Source organism: Tarenaya hassleriana, unplaced genomic scaffold (genome assembly GCF_000463585.1).
Source record: "Tarenaya hassleriana unplaced genomic scaffold, ASM46358v1 Cleome34, whole genome shotgun sequence".
In the NCBI taxonomy this organism is placed as follows: Eukaryota; Viridiplantae; Streptophyta; class Magnoliopsida; order Brassicales; family Cleomaceae; genus Tarenaya; species Tarenaya hassleriana.
Genome location: NW_010966542.1, coordinates 440348 through 454229, shown reverse-complemented (window position 1 = coordinate 454229; position 13882 = coordinate 440348). Strand labels below are relative to the sequence as shown.

Genomic DNA, 13882 nt, shown 5'->3' with positions numbered 1-13882 from the left:
TTAAGAAAGTGGTGCGGTGTACATTTAGTTAATGGGCCGATTCTTTAAGGCCCAATAAGTATACCACGACAATTTGGGCGAATACGCATTTGCTTTGAATTGGACCATATTGATAATCTAAAAACTATTGAGGTCATATTGTAATAAATCTATTCTTGCAGCCGAATCCTATCATTACATGGTTTATGGTTCGGGTTCCAAAGCTCACGATCTGTGTATGTGGTCTCCTTCAGAACACGTGAAAAAAGTCACTCAATGACAAATAAATAACTAATTTATTTATTTATTTTTATAATTAATTTTTACTATTTTTTATATTTGGTTTACTTTTTAGGACAGTATTTTCGTTTTTTATAAATAGTTTTTTTACTGTAGTCTTCGATTACTGTTTTCCACGAGAAACCCGTGTGTGATTACAATCACAATCATAAAGGATAAAGGTAACTCCTCTGACATTGTGATTGTACCCATTTTTCAATTGTAAATGATTTTTACCGTGTAGGATTCATTTTTTGCCTTTTGGATTTTACAATTTTACTCTTTATAAATTTTATCAAAAAAATGCTATAAGGAAACAGTATATAACACCTTATATAATACCAAATGCTCTGTAATTTATTACCGTATCGTTTTACTCTTTTTTTTTAAACGAACAATTTATTGAAATTATTATTTCCGAATTTAACAATAATACCCTTTTGCGTAATGTTTTGTTTATATTCTTATTCTGAAATACAGATTGAGACAATGCATCAATTTTGGTTTTTCTTAGGAAAAACGATTTCAGAGTTTGCTGAATCATTAATTTCACTAATCAAAATAAAAAAACAGGCGAAATGTAAATTATTAATTATTTTAGATTATAAAATATAAATTTTATAAAATTAGTAAAAAATCATATGTTTGTTATTATTATATTAATATGTAATACAATGTTTCGAAGAAATTCATGGAAACAAATAATAGGCTGAGGAAAAAATATTTTTTTTTAAAAAAAAAAATGGACTTATTTGGGGTTTTTTTGCCTATTCGGGATTTCTCTTCCCCCTGACCGCAGTAAATACAGAAGGATTGCACTGGGAAATCAAAACGAGTGGTGTTGCTCTGTTTCTCGACTTTCTCTCTCTATATATACACACACATACATCTCCTCACTCCTGCAAAATTGTACCCTTTCATCGCTTCTCTTACCTCCCCTCTGCATTATCTCCTCCGCCATCTCCGATCTCTTCGAAAAGTTCGAAGCTTTTCAGGTAAAGATCTGGTCCGGGTTTCGCCTAGATTCCCTCCTCCATGTATTATCGGGATTCCATTCTCTGTCTGGGTTTCAGACAGATTGTTTTTCTGGGCATGCAAATTTTTCTTCGCTTTGTGTTTCCGAAGCATGATGCTGTTATGTTTTATGTGAAAATTGCTTTTCCCATGAAGTGGCAATGTTTGAACAACAGAATATATATGAACATAAGGCGATTGCCGTTTTCAAATTCAGACGAGACGAATGGAGTTTTGTCTTTTTGTTGTTGTTGCATGAGATTCGATTGTTCCGTGATTCGTTTTCCACATATTCCAGCAAGGTATATACTCAAAGATTTTTGTGTGTTTTTGTTGTTCAATTTTGAGTGAATTTTATTTAAATTTGCCTATAATTGGCTTCGGTTTAGAACATCTGGGCATTCCTTTATTCATCCTGCTTTTGATTCATGTTTTTTCTCCTTCTCGATCAATGAAGCAATATCCTGTAGAACAGCAAATACATTCTATCTTCTGTGATTCGTTAGACACAAGTGGTAATGTTCTATTCTTGGTACTTTCCTTCGAGTTCCATGATTCGAGGAGTAAGGTGGTTTAACCTAGATCTAGTTGTTTCATGTAAAGCTTTGTAGTTTCTTGTGTATTGTTCTTCATTGCAGAATGGGAAGCAGCAATGGAGCTGACTATGGTGCCTACACTTACAAGGAGCTTGAGAGAGAGCCCTACTGGCCTTCTGAGAAACTAAGGATATCAATCACTGGTGCTGGAGGCTTCATCGCTTCCCACATTGCCCGTCGCCTGAAGAGCGAAGGGCATTACGTTATTGCTTCTGATTGGAAGAAGAACGAGCACATGACCGAGGACATGTTCTGCCATTAACCTAGATCTAGTTGTTTCATGTAAAGCTTTGTAGTTTCTTGTGTATTGTTCTTCATTGCAGAATGGGAAGCAGCAATGGAGCTGACTATGGTGCCTACACTTACAAGGAGCTTGAGAGAGAGCCCTACTGGCCTTCTGAGAAACTAAGGATATCAATCACTGGTGCTGGAGGCTTCATCGCTTCCCACATTGCCCGTCGCCTGAAGAGCGAAGGGCATTACGTTATTGCTTCTGATTGGAAGAAGAACGAGCACATGACCGAGGACATGTTCTGCCATGAATTCCACCTTGTTGATCTCAGGGTGATGGATAATTGCCTCAAGGTCACCAATGGAGTTGACCATGTCTTTAACTTAGCTGCTGACATGGGTGGGATGGGTTTCATCCAGTCCAACCACTCAGTCATCATGTACAACAACACGATGATCAGCTTCAACATGATCGAGGCTGCTAGGATCAATGGGGTTAAGAGGTGAGATCATGTTTAGCAACTCGAGTTTGCTTAAAGGTTGTTTAAAGATTGACACTTTTGCTTTTTGTGTTCAGGTTCTTCTATGCATCTAGTGCTTGTATCTATCCAGAATTCAAGCAGCTGGATACTAATGTGAGCCTGAAGGAATCAGATGCTTGGCCTGCAGAGGTTTGTGACCCCTTACTGATCACATGTTTGGCAGAGATAAAGTATTTTTTTTCCTCATGTGATGGATAAATTTATTTGTGGATATAGCCTCAAGACGCTTATGGGTTGGAGAAACTTGCAACTGAGGAGTTGTGCAAGCACTACAACAAAGATTTTGGAATTGAGTGCCGCATTGGAAGGTTCCACAACATTTATGGTCCTTTTGGGACATGGAAAGGTAAAATCTTTTTCTTCTTCTTTGCTTATAATCACTTGTTTCTTTACTCGCCGTTTTCATCATCGTCGAGATTGTTGTTCCCGTTTGGTTAAAACATAAAATCCAGGTGGAAGGGAGAAGGCTCCAGCTGCTTTCTGCAGAAAGGCTCTCACCTCCACGGATAGGTTTGAGATGTGGGGAGATGGGCTTCAGACCCGTTCGTTTACCTTCATCGACGAGTGCGTTGAAGGTGTTCTTAGGTGAGCATCGTATGATTTACGGTCACTTAACCATAACATAAGGTGGAATTCAACTGATTCTTGTCTGAACCTGAGATTGTTGTCCATCTTTTAGGTTGACAAAATCAGATTTCCGTGAGCCTGTAAACATCGGAAGCGATGAAATGGTTAGCATGAATGAGATGGCCGAGATGGTCCTCAGCTTCGAGGACAAAAAGCTTCCTATCCACCATATCCCTGGCCCAGAAGGTGTCCGTGGACGCAACTCTGACAATACCCTGATCAAGGAAAAGCTCGGATGGGCTCCCACGATGAGATTAAAGGTACAAACTTTGCATCTTCATGGACATTTTTTTACCCGTTTTTACTGTAATCTGGATAATGCCCAAATCGTTTAAACTCTTGTATACGTTTCATCCTAATGGATAAACAGGACGGGCTTCGAATCACATACTTCTGGATCAAGGAACATATCGAGAAAGAGATGTCTCAAGGTGCTGATGTTTCGGCTTATGGGTCTTCCAAGGTTGTGGGAACTCAAGCTCCGGTTCAGCTGGGCTCTCTCCGTGCCGCCGATGGAAAAGAGTGAAAAGTTTTCAGCTTTCTCTGAATTCACCCCCACCCGCTTTTACAAGAAAGTTTATGTAAGGGCGATGGCTATATATCTAAGGTATCATCAATCAGCTAGTGTCTTCATTTACCTCCTCGTGGTGTTTAAGCTCTTCTATTGTAAGACATACAGATATTGTTTAAGGTAGACAAAAGCATGAATAAGTGTTTTTGAGTTTGGTCTTTTCTTCTCCCGTGTTGTTCCTTTTTGTAATAACCTTCTTCATCGTCATCATCATCATCATCATGATGGGGAATCATCAACTATGTTACTTGTCAAAGCTTGTGAATTTGGCGGTTGTTCTACTTGGAACGTTTGCTCTCTTGTGTACGCATCTCTTCTGGGTTTGGCCATGGACGCGATTTCAGAGACAAACGCTCCATTGGTAGATTGTGTTGAGACTGGATACGTATTATCTCCTTATTATGTCTTGTTGGATTCTTCTTGTTCTTGATCATATTCTTCCTACATTCACCCACTTGTTTCTTGTGGTCCTTTCTTCATCATCCACTGGAATTTGCAGTTGGGTGTCGTTCTCTTCTGGGTTTTTTTTTTGTAATGAAACAGACAGGAAAAAAAAATCCAATGGCCAAGTTATCTTATCATGTCTCTATGCCTTTTTTTTTTTTAATAAAGAGATCTTGATACTTGGTTCCAAATAAACTCCTATTCATCACATTATAATTATGGGTTTTTTACTTACAACCGCCAAATGTTATGGTTCATATTCAATTTGCTTGGATTGTGTTGGACCGTCGGTTATGTGTTTGGTTGAAAGTGTTTTTTCCTTTATATGATTGAATGTAAATAAAATTCATCAAGGAAAAAATAATAATTTCGTACGGTCCACTTTGAAAAAGCTAATAAACGGTCCAAAAAAGGTATTCCTTTTTTGTTGTGTGGGGGGACAAAGGAAAAAAAGCTATTGATGTGGATGTGATATTGGAAATTCTTATGATTATAATTATAGTTCGGAGAATATTCCTCTTTTATAGAATCCAAAAATAAATTCTACGGTCCACAAAAACTTAGAAGATGATTGTTTTTTAAAAAAAAAACTGCCTAAAAATATGCTTTACCACATAATTTATGTCAGAACTCAAAAGAACATTCATCGACTCCTACATATTGCACTGCTTATTGGATGAATATACAGAACCTTCATGTCAATATTGTTCTTACCATATAACATTAACTTTAATATCACATATAGACCACTTCAAGTTCGCAAACCCAACGATCCAAACGCCAATGAGAAAAGATTGTGTTGGTAAAGATTGATTCTTAGAACTGCCTAATAGCATATGAAGCTCTGTTTTAGCTTGTGATGGACATTTGAACATATATGTATGTATATGTACCACCTGAAGAGTGGCTGTCCTCTAGGGACTGACACGGCAGTCCACGGGATTGGTTTCGAGCTGCTCTGCGAATTTCCTGAGTATTTCATTCAGAGTGGACAGAAACCCGTCTTCCCTGGAGGTAGGAACTCCCTTTTCTTCGTTCTTTTCCCGGGGAAGGACACTCTCATAGAGAAGAGTCACCTGCTCGTTGTCTGAAGATAACGGTGGCAAGCCCAAGTCTGTTCCGCTCTTCTCAAGGAAGGCCTGTATGATCTCTGTCTCTGCTCGCCCATCTTTCTCGTCGGGCTTTTCTGGAATGATCTTCTCCGCAAGATCCTTCAGTTGCCTCTCGTCTGCTAGGAGCTGAGAAGGGTTCAACAAATCGGTCAAAGATCCACAATTAGATACAGAACTTTGTGTGTATGCTAGAATATGTGCGTAGCATACAGGGAAAAAGGCATCAAAGTGAAGCTCAAAACTTTGTGGATATCAAACCAATCAGCATCCAAATTAACGTACGGTTTATGGTAGAAGAATCATTAGATAAAATATCTTACAATCGTCAAATATCTGATGAAAAGAAAAGGGCAAAGGACAATGGACTACCTTGCGCAGCCTTGAACCATTAAAAATCTTGATGTTCTGGACGACGACTATTGGTTTCCCATGAAGTGCATCTGCTATTTCTTGTAAAATTGGCTGCAGTAGTTGCGCAAACTGTGCCTGCCCCAGCTCGTCATCACCTTCAGCTCCATGCTTCTTGATGATGTCATCTAAGACAGGAAATTCTGTTCGAAAATAGCCCAAACACGTCAAAGTCTAACGGAAATGAAATATGAATGCTTGGATATATTAGATTCTAATCTATAGATCCCAAATGCACAACTGCCTGTCACAATATTGAAACTTAAAGGACTGATCACTGAGGAATACACATCTTCTGTGTCAAGACACCCGAGATTTTAAACCGATCGAAAAAGATTGAGATTCTAGAAGGCAAAACAAAATGCAAGAAAGAACCAACCTGAGAATGGAGGGACACCCATCTCAACTCCCATGTGAGCGAGAGCATTTCTTATCTCGCTCTTCTTAAGCTTTCCGTTATCATCTACATCCAAATCGGTGAACAGATTCTCCGCCAACATAGCAAAATCATCTTCGTCCTCCAAGAACAGCCTCAGAGTACTCCCATCCAGAATTGATGCCACAATTGGATCATCTGTGAATCACATTAAGGGAACTAAGGGCTGTAACCGATCTCGATCCTCTCTATCAATCAAACTTTAAAAACAAGCCAAGTTTGTTCATTCAACAACATAAAACGGGAAAAAGAGATTCCAACAATGATAAGTCCATAACTTCGATGATCTTCAACCAAAGAAAAAAACGTCGATGACCAATATCAACCACCACATACACAAGATATGCATCTATACAACGATCAGACTTGATCCCTCTTTTTTGCACATAATTCTGCAAACTGCTCTTCGTATATCATCATTTGCAATGAAATAAAGACAGACGTTTGGGGCATTGCCGCGTTAATCAGACGGAGACATGGGTCCATTCGAACAATTAGACCGACGATTTGTTTGATCTCACACTAACATAACCCACCATGATTCAATCAATCAGACAATAGTATCAAATCAACACCCAGATTTCTGAAGTTCATGCACTTTTTCTAATTATATCCCTAAAATTGGGTAAAAACTACTTCCGAGAACGATTGATCTACAGTTTCATAGGGTTGAGCATTCTGCATACATAATCTACTATATTAATCCGGTACCTCTAAGAGCATCGGCAATGACGGAGACGTATTCTCCCAGTTTCTCGGATGCTTGCTCCGGATCGAGCTCCGTACGCAAGAAAGTGACGTCATCTCCGGCAGAGACTCGGGAGATCGCCGCTTCCTTGAGGTGTGGCGGCAATGAGAGCCCCGACAGCGATTCCGAGACCTTTGATTCCGCAAGTTCGAGAAGACGAGCTCCGATCACGCAACCGCCGAGCTCCGGTGGCGTACGGTCGACGGATCTGAGCTCGGCACCGTCGAAGATCGTCAGTCCTCCGGTAGACATTTCACCGTAGACAGAGAGAGAGAGAGCGCGACTGAGAGGGGAAGCGAATTGACCTTGAAAACTAAAATGGTACTTTTGCATTGACTAACGGAACAGTTAACGTGGACTTTCTTTTGTTTTTAATAGTTTATTTACGCCTCAGGATCTTGTTTAATTACATAAATGCCATTAGGCTTCCAATCAAACGTATGGGCCGGTCTTCTTCTATATAATGGGCCTCGTATGTATATACCGACAGCACAGCCTCGTTTCAGCAAATGGGCTTTTTGGATGGCAAATCTGAAAATATTTATTTTTTAATCAACATATCATCCATTCAAATTTCAATTTATTTAGCAAATATTAATTTTTGAATAACAGTCGTATTATATATATATATATACATAACTTTTAATAAGCAGACATAGACATGCATAACAAACAATTGTAGGAACGACGTTATTAACAATTTCAATTGGAGTAAAATTTTGAGGATCAATTTAATGAATTATCGAATACAATTAATGCATTAATGATTATAATATCCGCTAAAAATGAGCTTTATCATTACAACCTAATTTTATCCAAACAACCCCCCGACTAAAAGCGATTAAGAAAGACGAGACCTGTCTGAGCATGTGGGCCCAGGTGGGCCATATTGATATAAGTGGGCCTAGATCCATATATATCCCTAATGAATTGAGCCAATCAATGTCCGACGGAGCCCTCAACATATCCCATCACCACCACCCACTAGCCATATATATACACACACACAGATTTAATTTTATCTCGAATAATGTGATGAAAAATACTATAAATTCATTTAAAACTAAATACAGGAATAAAATCGTTTAGTGATTTATATTTTACTTCTCTTATCATATAAGTGATTTTTATATGATAGTTAGTAATATCTTAAAAATCAAATGTATATTAGTCTTAGGGTATTTTCGTATGGATATAAGTATTGCTGATTAAATGATACTGAATTAAGCTCCTTCTTGCCACTTTCATTTTGGGTTTTTCGGATGCATATATATATATATATGTATGTATGTATGTAAATGTAATTATTTAAATTTAATCTTGTCTCTCGTGCATGAAGGGAGTAAAAATTTGCATGTGGGAATTTAAAAATGGACCCACCAATGAAGGGAAAAAACCCCAAATAGTATATCCTTAAAAGGACGAAAATCAACTTCCTTATTTACCATAATGCCCCTCTTGCCACATCAGCCTGACTCGGATTTGATCCGGAAAAGGGCTGGATAATTCCTATTTTATCAAACTACTTGTGCGCTTATCATAAATTTAAATTTAAATTACTCAAAGGTGCCTAAAACATTAAAGTTTAACGTATTCTGCCCACACATTTTCGAATCTACAACAATGACCCTGGAGATAACCACTTGCGTCCCTTACTGGTATGCATCTTTAAAGATTATTCAGGGTCAATTACACAATCAAATCAAATATTTTTTTAACGAAAAAGAAATTTGATAGATCGAAGAAAAGTTAGACTCGCATTTATTTAGTAAAAAATTGAAAATATTAGTTCAAATTTGCATACAAACATAATTTTTATTATTTATATTTATTTATTTTTTACAAAAATTGTAATAATGTCACCAATTCAGTTTCCTTTTCAATCTTTAGGTTTTTTGGAAGGGAAGAAGTATTGGTTAGCTGACCGTATAGTTGACAAGGGCTTTTGTGTTATTTTAACAAGTTAGTGATGTTTTCGCAAGGGGTAAAAAAACGCGGGGTTGTTAAAATATTGCCTTGTTTTTGAAGAAAGCGCTGAATAATGAAGATTGAGAAAAGGAACATTATATAAAAATGAAGATTGGCCAATTGGATAAGGAGAAAACACATCTCCCGAGAAATTGTAGGAAAAAGCTGAAGCAGAAAGGATAAAATTATGGATAGGGTTTTCTCCGGCGAGATTTGGCCGGCTCCGACGGCCAAGGATACGGTGGATGCAGTCTCCGGAGATACCGATGGAACGGCGAGGTTGAACCGTAGCGCATCCGAATGGGCATTCCAGCGATTCATCCAAGAATCATCCTCCTCCTCCGCCGCCGGTGCCGGAGATATTACGGCTGCGTATGGTAGCTCAGACGCAGGACCTCCTTCTCCGTGTCTTCCGGTTGATTCGGCGGAGTATCGGGCTTACCTGAAGAGCAAACTCAACCTAGCTTGCGCTGCTGTAGCCATGAAAAGGGTATGCTTCTCTCTCTCTCTCTCTCCGTCGGATCGATACAAGTTCAAAGGAAAAAGACATCGTTGTGTTGTCGTTCCTGGTTTTGTTTCCATGTTTTTTTCTTGTTCATGTTTGGTATCCGAGAAACTTGGAGCATAAGATGGGTTTTGTGCTGAACTAATTCCTATGTCACGTCAATCTTATTACAGATCATAGAGGCTTCGCCTTATGAAGCATTAAGATTTGTACGTAGCATGAAACTATATCCCGTGATATGATCTGATTTTCCCATTTGTTTCGACTGCTCGGTCTCGAGGAGTACTATATCAATGGCTCATTCGATTTTCGGAGTAAACTTGTCTCCTTTTGGAGATTGTTAACCGAGAACTAGAAGAAGAAATGTTTGCATTTTACATCAAAATTTTCTTGGGTGTCCTGTATCAGATCATATCACAATATAAATCTTTGTTGGTCAAATGAAAGTTGATTCATTTACGATTTTAATATCGGTAGGCATCTTTCACAAAACCTCAGGAAACATCTGGTAGAGCCAGCAGTGGAGCACAGGCTTCCAGTGCATCGGAACAGGCATCTCCTGCTTCTTCCAAAGGTTTGCACTTCTCATACCATACACATTCACATCACTAATGCTTTACGAGATTCAGTAACTGGCCGTGAATGGATTTTAGAAAACCACGTATTGAGTTCTACTCATGTTGTTCTTGCTTCATGAGCAGTCAATGAAGTTGGCATGCTTTCATGTGCAGCTGCACCAAAGAAACCTAGTGTTCCGGGCAAGTCTACAACAAGTGGATCTGAGCTCTCTGGCGACGAAGAAGCTGATGGTGAAACAGAAACAACTGGAAATACGGACCCCCTCAATGCTAAACGCGTGAGAAGGTAAATTACTTTCCTTGTATTTAATTTCTCATTGTTGCAGTTCCTCTTTCTTTTTTTCTTTTTTTTGTGCTCGATGAATCGGTATCCCAACCAGCCAAAGATGTCGGAGGAAAACAAATTCTCAGCTTCATGGTGAAGAATCGTATCTTGATCTTCAGTGCAAAGTTAGATTCTTTAAGACCAAATCAGCTGTTGTCTCCACAGAACTGAATAGCGTGTCCTGATTTACCAGCATTATGGTTCAATTGAAAGAGAAATCTTCGGGGAGCAGTCATAAAGAGCTTTGGACATTGTGGTGAAACAGAAATTGTTGTCTGTGATTTGTTCTTGAATGTATTTGTTTGTTTTCTGTTCCACAGGATGCTTTCGAACAGGGAGTCTGCTAGAAGATCCAGGAGAAGAAAGCAGGCTCACTTGACTGAGCTAGAGACACAAGTGTGCACATTCTCACAACTTTTCTTTCTTCTGTACTTGTTTGTTTCTCCCCCTCTCATTCAAGACATGAATGATTTCATGTTTTTTTGGCAGGTATCAGAGATGCGTACAGAGAATTCTAATCTCTTGAAGCGTCTCACGGATATAACGCAGACGTTCAATAACGCGGCTGTGGAAAACAGAGTTCTGAAAGCGAATGTTGAAACATTACGAGCTAAGGTAATACGCTCAATGGTTCTCAGGATATTGGAGGAACTGAATTTCAACCAGATTGCAGTCATACATAGCCCCACGTAACTTAGTGTTAGATGTTGGTAGGACCATTGTTGTTATGGCTAGGCCATTGTTGGCCGCCCTCAGTATGAACAAGGATAAAGAAGAGCTCTATGGACCAGTAGAATCTGATCATTCCTTTGTTTCTTGAGACCATTTGCCTGTTAAACTGCAACGACCTGTAGCCATATCGGTAGGCGTTATCTGTGTTTCTCCTCATTTCATGTTTTAACCTTCCAAATACAAAAGTTACTTTGGTGAAGAAATGGTGAAAACAGCCCCTCCACCTTCTTTTGTGGTATAATTTTTGCATAACCATAGTCGGTAAATCCCTAATTTCAAATATGACTCTTCAGTTCAGTTTTGGATAGGATGTTTAGCCTTCTTCAACATTTTCATTTTTCCAGGTGAAAATGGCTGAGGAGAGAGTCAAGAGAATCACAGGCTTAAACCCAATGTTACAGGCCATACCCGACATTTCCACGGTATCTGTTCCTTCATTCAATGGCAGCCTCTCAGAGACATCCTCAGATGACCCCGGTCACCGCATTTTCCGACATTCCCCCAACAATTCTCTAGCCACAAGTAACACAGACAACACAGCGATCGAGATTTCTTCAGCCACGAGCAAGGCCTTGACTGCATGCAAGATGGAAAGAACAGCTTCACTCCACAGGGTTGCCAGTTTGGAGCATCTGCAGAAACGTATTAGCAGCGCCTCCCAACCTTAGCTATTTAACTGAAATTTTTCAGACAAGGCACTTTTGTCAACATCTTTGGGGATCTAACTTGACATTTCATCAGTTCCATGCTATCGTTCTTGATTCTTTCTTCTTGTTAGGAACCTTCTCTCTCGGTGCTGCTGTAACTGTGCCATTCCAGTTTCTAGCTTTCTCCCCTGCTTTTAGCTTTGTATATATTCACAGACAAACTCCACTTTAGGGCTACTGGATGTAATTTCTTCATCTGGGTTTGTTTTCAAGTTTATGATTATGTCATATTTTTTTAGATTCTTTCCTTGCTTTTTTTTTAATGGTAACATGGAGAATATTGTACATTTTCTGTTATATAAGAGGAAGAATCTGGGTTCTTGTACTGTCGTGTGAACCCTTTTCAAATGTGTAAAATCATGTAATCTAATAAAGATGTATATAAACATAACACATCATATAGATTATGTATACACATTACACATAACAAGAGAGGGATGTGGGAAAAAACTCTTTTCGGTAAAACATTTAAAGAATTAATTTTTTTTACTCTAATTATTTTGTGGGTTTAATATAAAGCGGAGACAAAAGAGGGAAAAAAAATCTGAAAAGACAGAAGGAAGGAAAAAAAAAAGAGCAGCAATGGCGACATCTGCTGCGACTCTATTTCGTCCACCAGTTTATCTGCCTCTCTCTTCCTCTCGCTCCTCCTTCTTCTCCACCTCAGTCGCTGCCGATTCCTTCGCCAGGACCCGATATAAGACCCGTTATTTTGTGGTGGGTCGACCCGGAATCCGACCCGAACCAACCCGGAAGCGTTTCACTTGTAACGCCCTGTTTGGCCTTGGAGTGCCGGAGCTGGTCGTGATTGCCGGCGTCGCTGCTCTGGTTTTCGGACCTAAGAAGCTTCCCGAGGTTGGGAAGAGTATTGGGAAGACGGTCAAGAGTTTTCAACAGGTTGGTTTAAATTTTCTTTTTCTGGGTATTGTTTGGATTGGGAGAAAATGGTGGAAACTGAGGGAAAGTTTCGAAATTTCAGTATATGGGGCTTCTATGCCTGCTTCGATTTGATGGGTTTTCACTGCTCTGTATAATTAGTTTATGGAAAAATGAGAAAACTTGTAAATTTGGATTTTCATATTCTACGATGTGTGAAAATCTTCTGGATTTTTATGCTTGGGTTAGGAGAAAAGGATGTAAAGTATCATAAATCTTGGATTTTTCAATGTTTCTGGTGCTTAATATTCTATTGGTAGGTACTGTTTGGTCTGCGAGAAAATCATAGAGAGGGAAAAGATTCGAGATTTGGCTGGTTAATGTCTCCTTTCTACGAGAAATGGTTAGAGGAGAAATGTCAATACTAGGCTAAGAGCTGTGATACTGTGGCTCCTTAATTCATTTCATTTTCTTTACTAGATATCATGACATTTATCAAGTGAAGAAGAAACCTTGAAACCCAATTGGCAATTGCCTGATAATGACTCCGATTTCCCGAAACCAATCCAGGAATTGTGTGAGATTAGTTAGTGTCTTTATCCTTAGCCGTTTCTGCCTTGTGTCTCTTGGAGCTCTTGTAAGATGCGCCTCTCTGTGGATGCCAAGACTTGCACTTTTTGAATCTTGCAGGGTCATTTTGTTTACCATTGATCATTACACTATCAAGGTTTTTCAATCACAGTTAGGCATTTCCAAGCACATGATCATTCATGTCTCATTCTTTTGTCGATGATGATTTACATATGATTGTGCTGACAAGTCCTGTGGGGTTGGAAATCATGCAGGCAGCAAAGGAATTCGAGTCTGAGCTAAAAAAGGAGCCTGACCCTCCAACCGATTCATCATCTGCTGAGAAACCCGTGGAAGTGAGCATCACAGAAGAGAAAAAAGCCGAGGTCTCGACCTCAAAGGAGAGTGTATGATGAGACTTGTGGGTTCTTTTTTCTTGTAGCTACCAGATTGAAACTCGGACAATATATTTGATGAGTTTAGATCAGGAACTCATTAGGACACAATAATTTTCAAGGCATTGCCCCCATCTTGTAATCAAATCTCTTTGTCTAAGAAAATGAATCGAGAAACGATCTTTCGTGTAAGAGGTTTTGTTGGGGATTGAATGTATAAATTTTGCCTGTCCTGCTGA

At 39.1% G+C, this 13882-nt stretch overlaps 4 protein-coding genes across 8 annotated transcripts; 3 read left to right on the top strand and 1 right to left on the bottom strand.

Annotated features, from left to right (window-relative positions):
• Nucleotides 1-1090: 1090 nt before the first annotated feature.
• Nucleotides 1091-4120, top strand: LOC104821677 (GDP-mannose 3,5-epimerase 2). Of its 2 annotated transcripts, XM_010552626.2 has the most exons (9): nt 1091-1253; nt 1730-1787; nt 1911-2115; nt 2397-2602; nt 2677-2770; nt 2858-2987; nt 3094-3226; nt 3321-3528; nt 3639-4120. In XM_010552626.2, the coding sequence occupies exons 3-9, from the start codon at nt 1912-1914 to the stop codon at nt 3792-3794; spliced, it is 1131 nt and encodes a 376-aa protein (XP_010550928.1). In that variant the 5' UTR covers nt 1091-1253; nt 1730-1787; nt 1911; the 3' UTR covers nt 3795-4120. The 2 variants fall into 2 exon arrangements, with proteins under 2 accessions (XP_010550928.1, XP_010550927.1); XM_010552625.2 differs by lacking the exons at nt 1091-1253; nt 1730-1787; nt 1911-2115 and having other exon boundaries at nt 2142-2602.
• An 805-nt stretch (nt 4121-4925) lies between these two features.
• Nucleotides 4926-7280, bottom strand: LOC104821676. Its single transcript, XM_010552624.2, has 4 exons — nt 6951-7280; nt 6183-6377; nt 5765-5946; nt 4926-5521 (listed from the first exon to the last, which is right to left on the bottom strand). The coding sequence occupies exons 1-4, from the start codon at nt 7237-7239 to the stop codon at nt 5198-5200; spliced, it is 990 nt and encodes a 329-aa protein (XP_010550926.1). The 5' UTR covers nt 7240-7280; the 3' UTR covers nt 4926-5197.
• A 1765-nt stretch (nt 7281-9045) lies between these two features.
• Nucleotides 9046-12045, top strand: LOC104821675 (basic leucine zipper 63). Of its 4 annotated transcripts, none has more exons than XM_010552623.2 (6): nt 9046-9445; nt 9959-10034; nt 10192-10324; nt 10684-10759; nt 10853-10978; nt 11440-12045. In XM_010552623.2, exons 1-6 carry the CDS (start codon nt 9143-9145, stop codon nt 11761-11763), a joined length of 1038 nt encoding a protein of 345 aa, XP_010550925.1. In that variant the 5' UTR covers nt 9046-9142; the 3' UTR covers nt 11764-12045. The 4 variants fall into 4 exon arrangements, with proteins under 4 accessions (XP_010550925.1, XP_010550923.1, XP_010550924.1 ...); XM_010552621.2 differs by having other exon boundaries at nt 10162-10324; XM_010552622.2 differs by having other exon boundaries at nt 9938-10034.
• A 291-nt stretch (nt 12046-12336) lies between these two features.
• Nucleotides 12337-13856, top strand: LOC104821674 (sec-independent protein translocase protein TATA, chloroplastic). Its single transcript, XM_010552619.2, has 2 exons — nt 12337-12699; nt 13524-13856. Exons 1-2 carry the CDS (start codon nt 12385-12387, stop codon nt 13659-13661), a joined length of 453 nt encoding a protein of 150 aa, XP_010550921.1. The 5' UTR covers nt 12337-12384; the 3' UTR covers nt 13662-13856.
• The last annotated feature ends 26 nt before the right edge of the window (nt 13857-13882 follow it).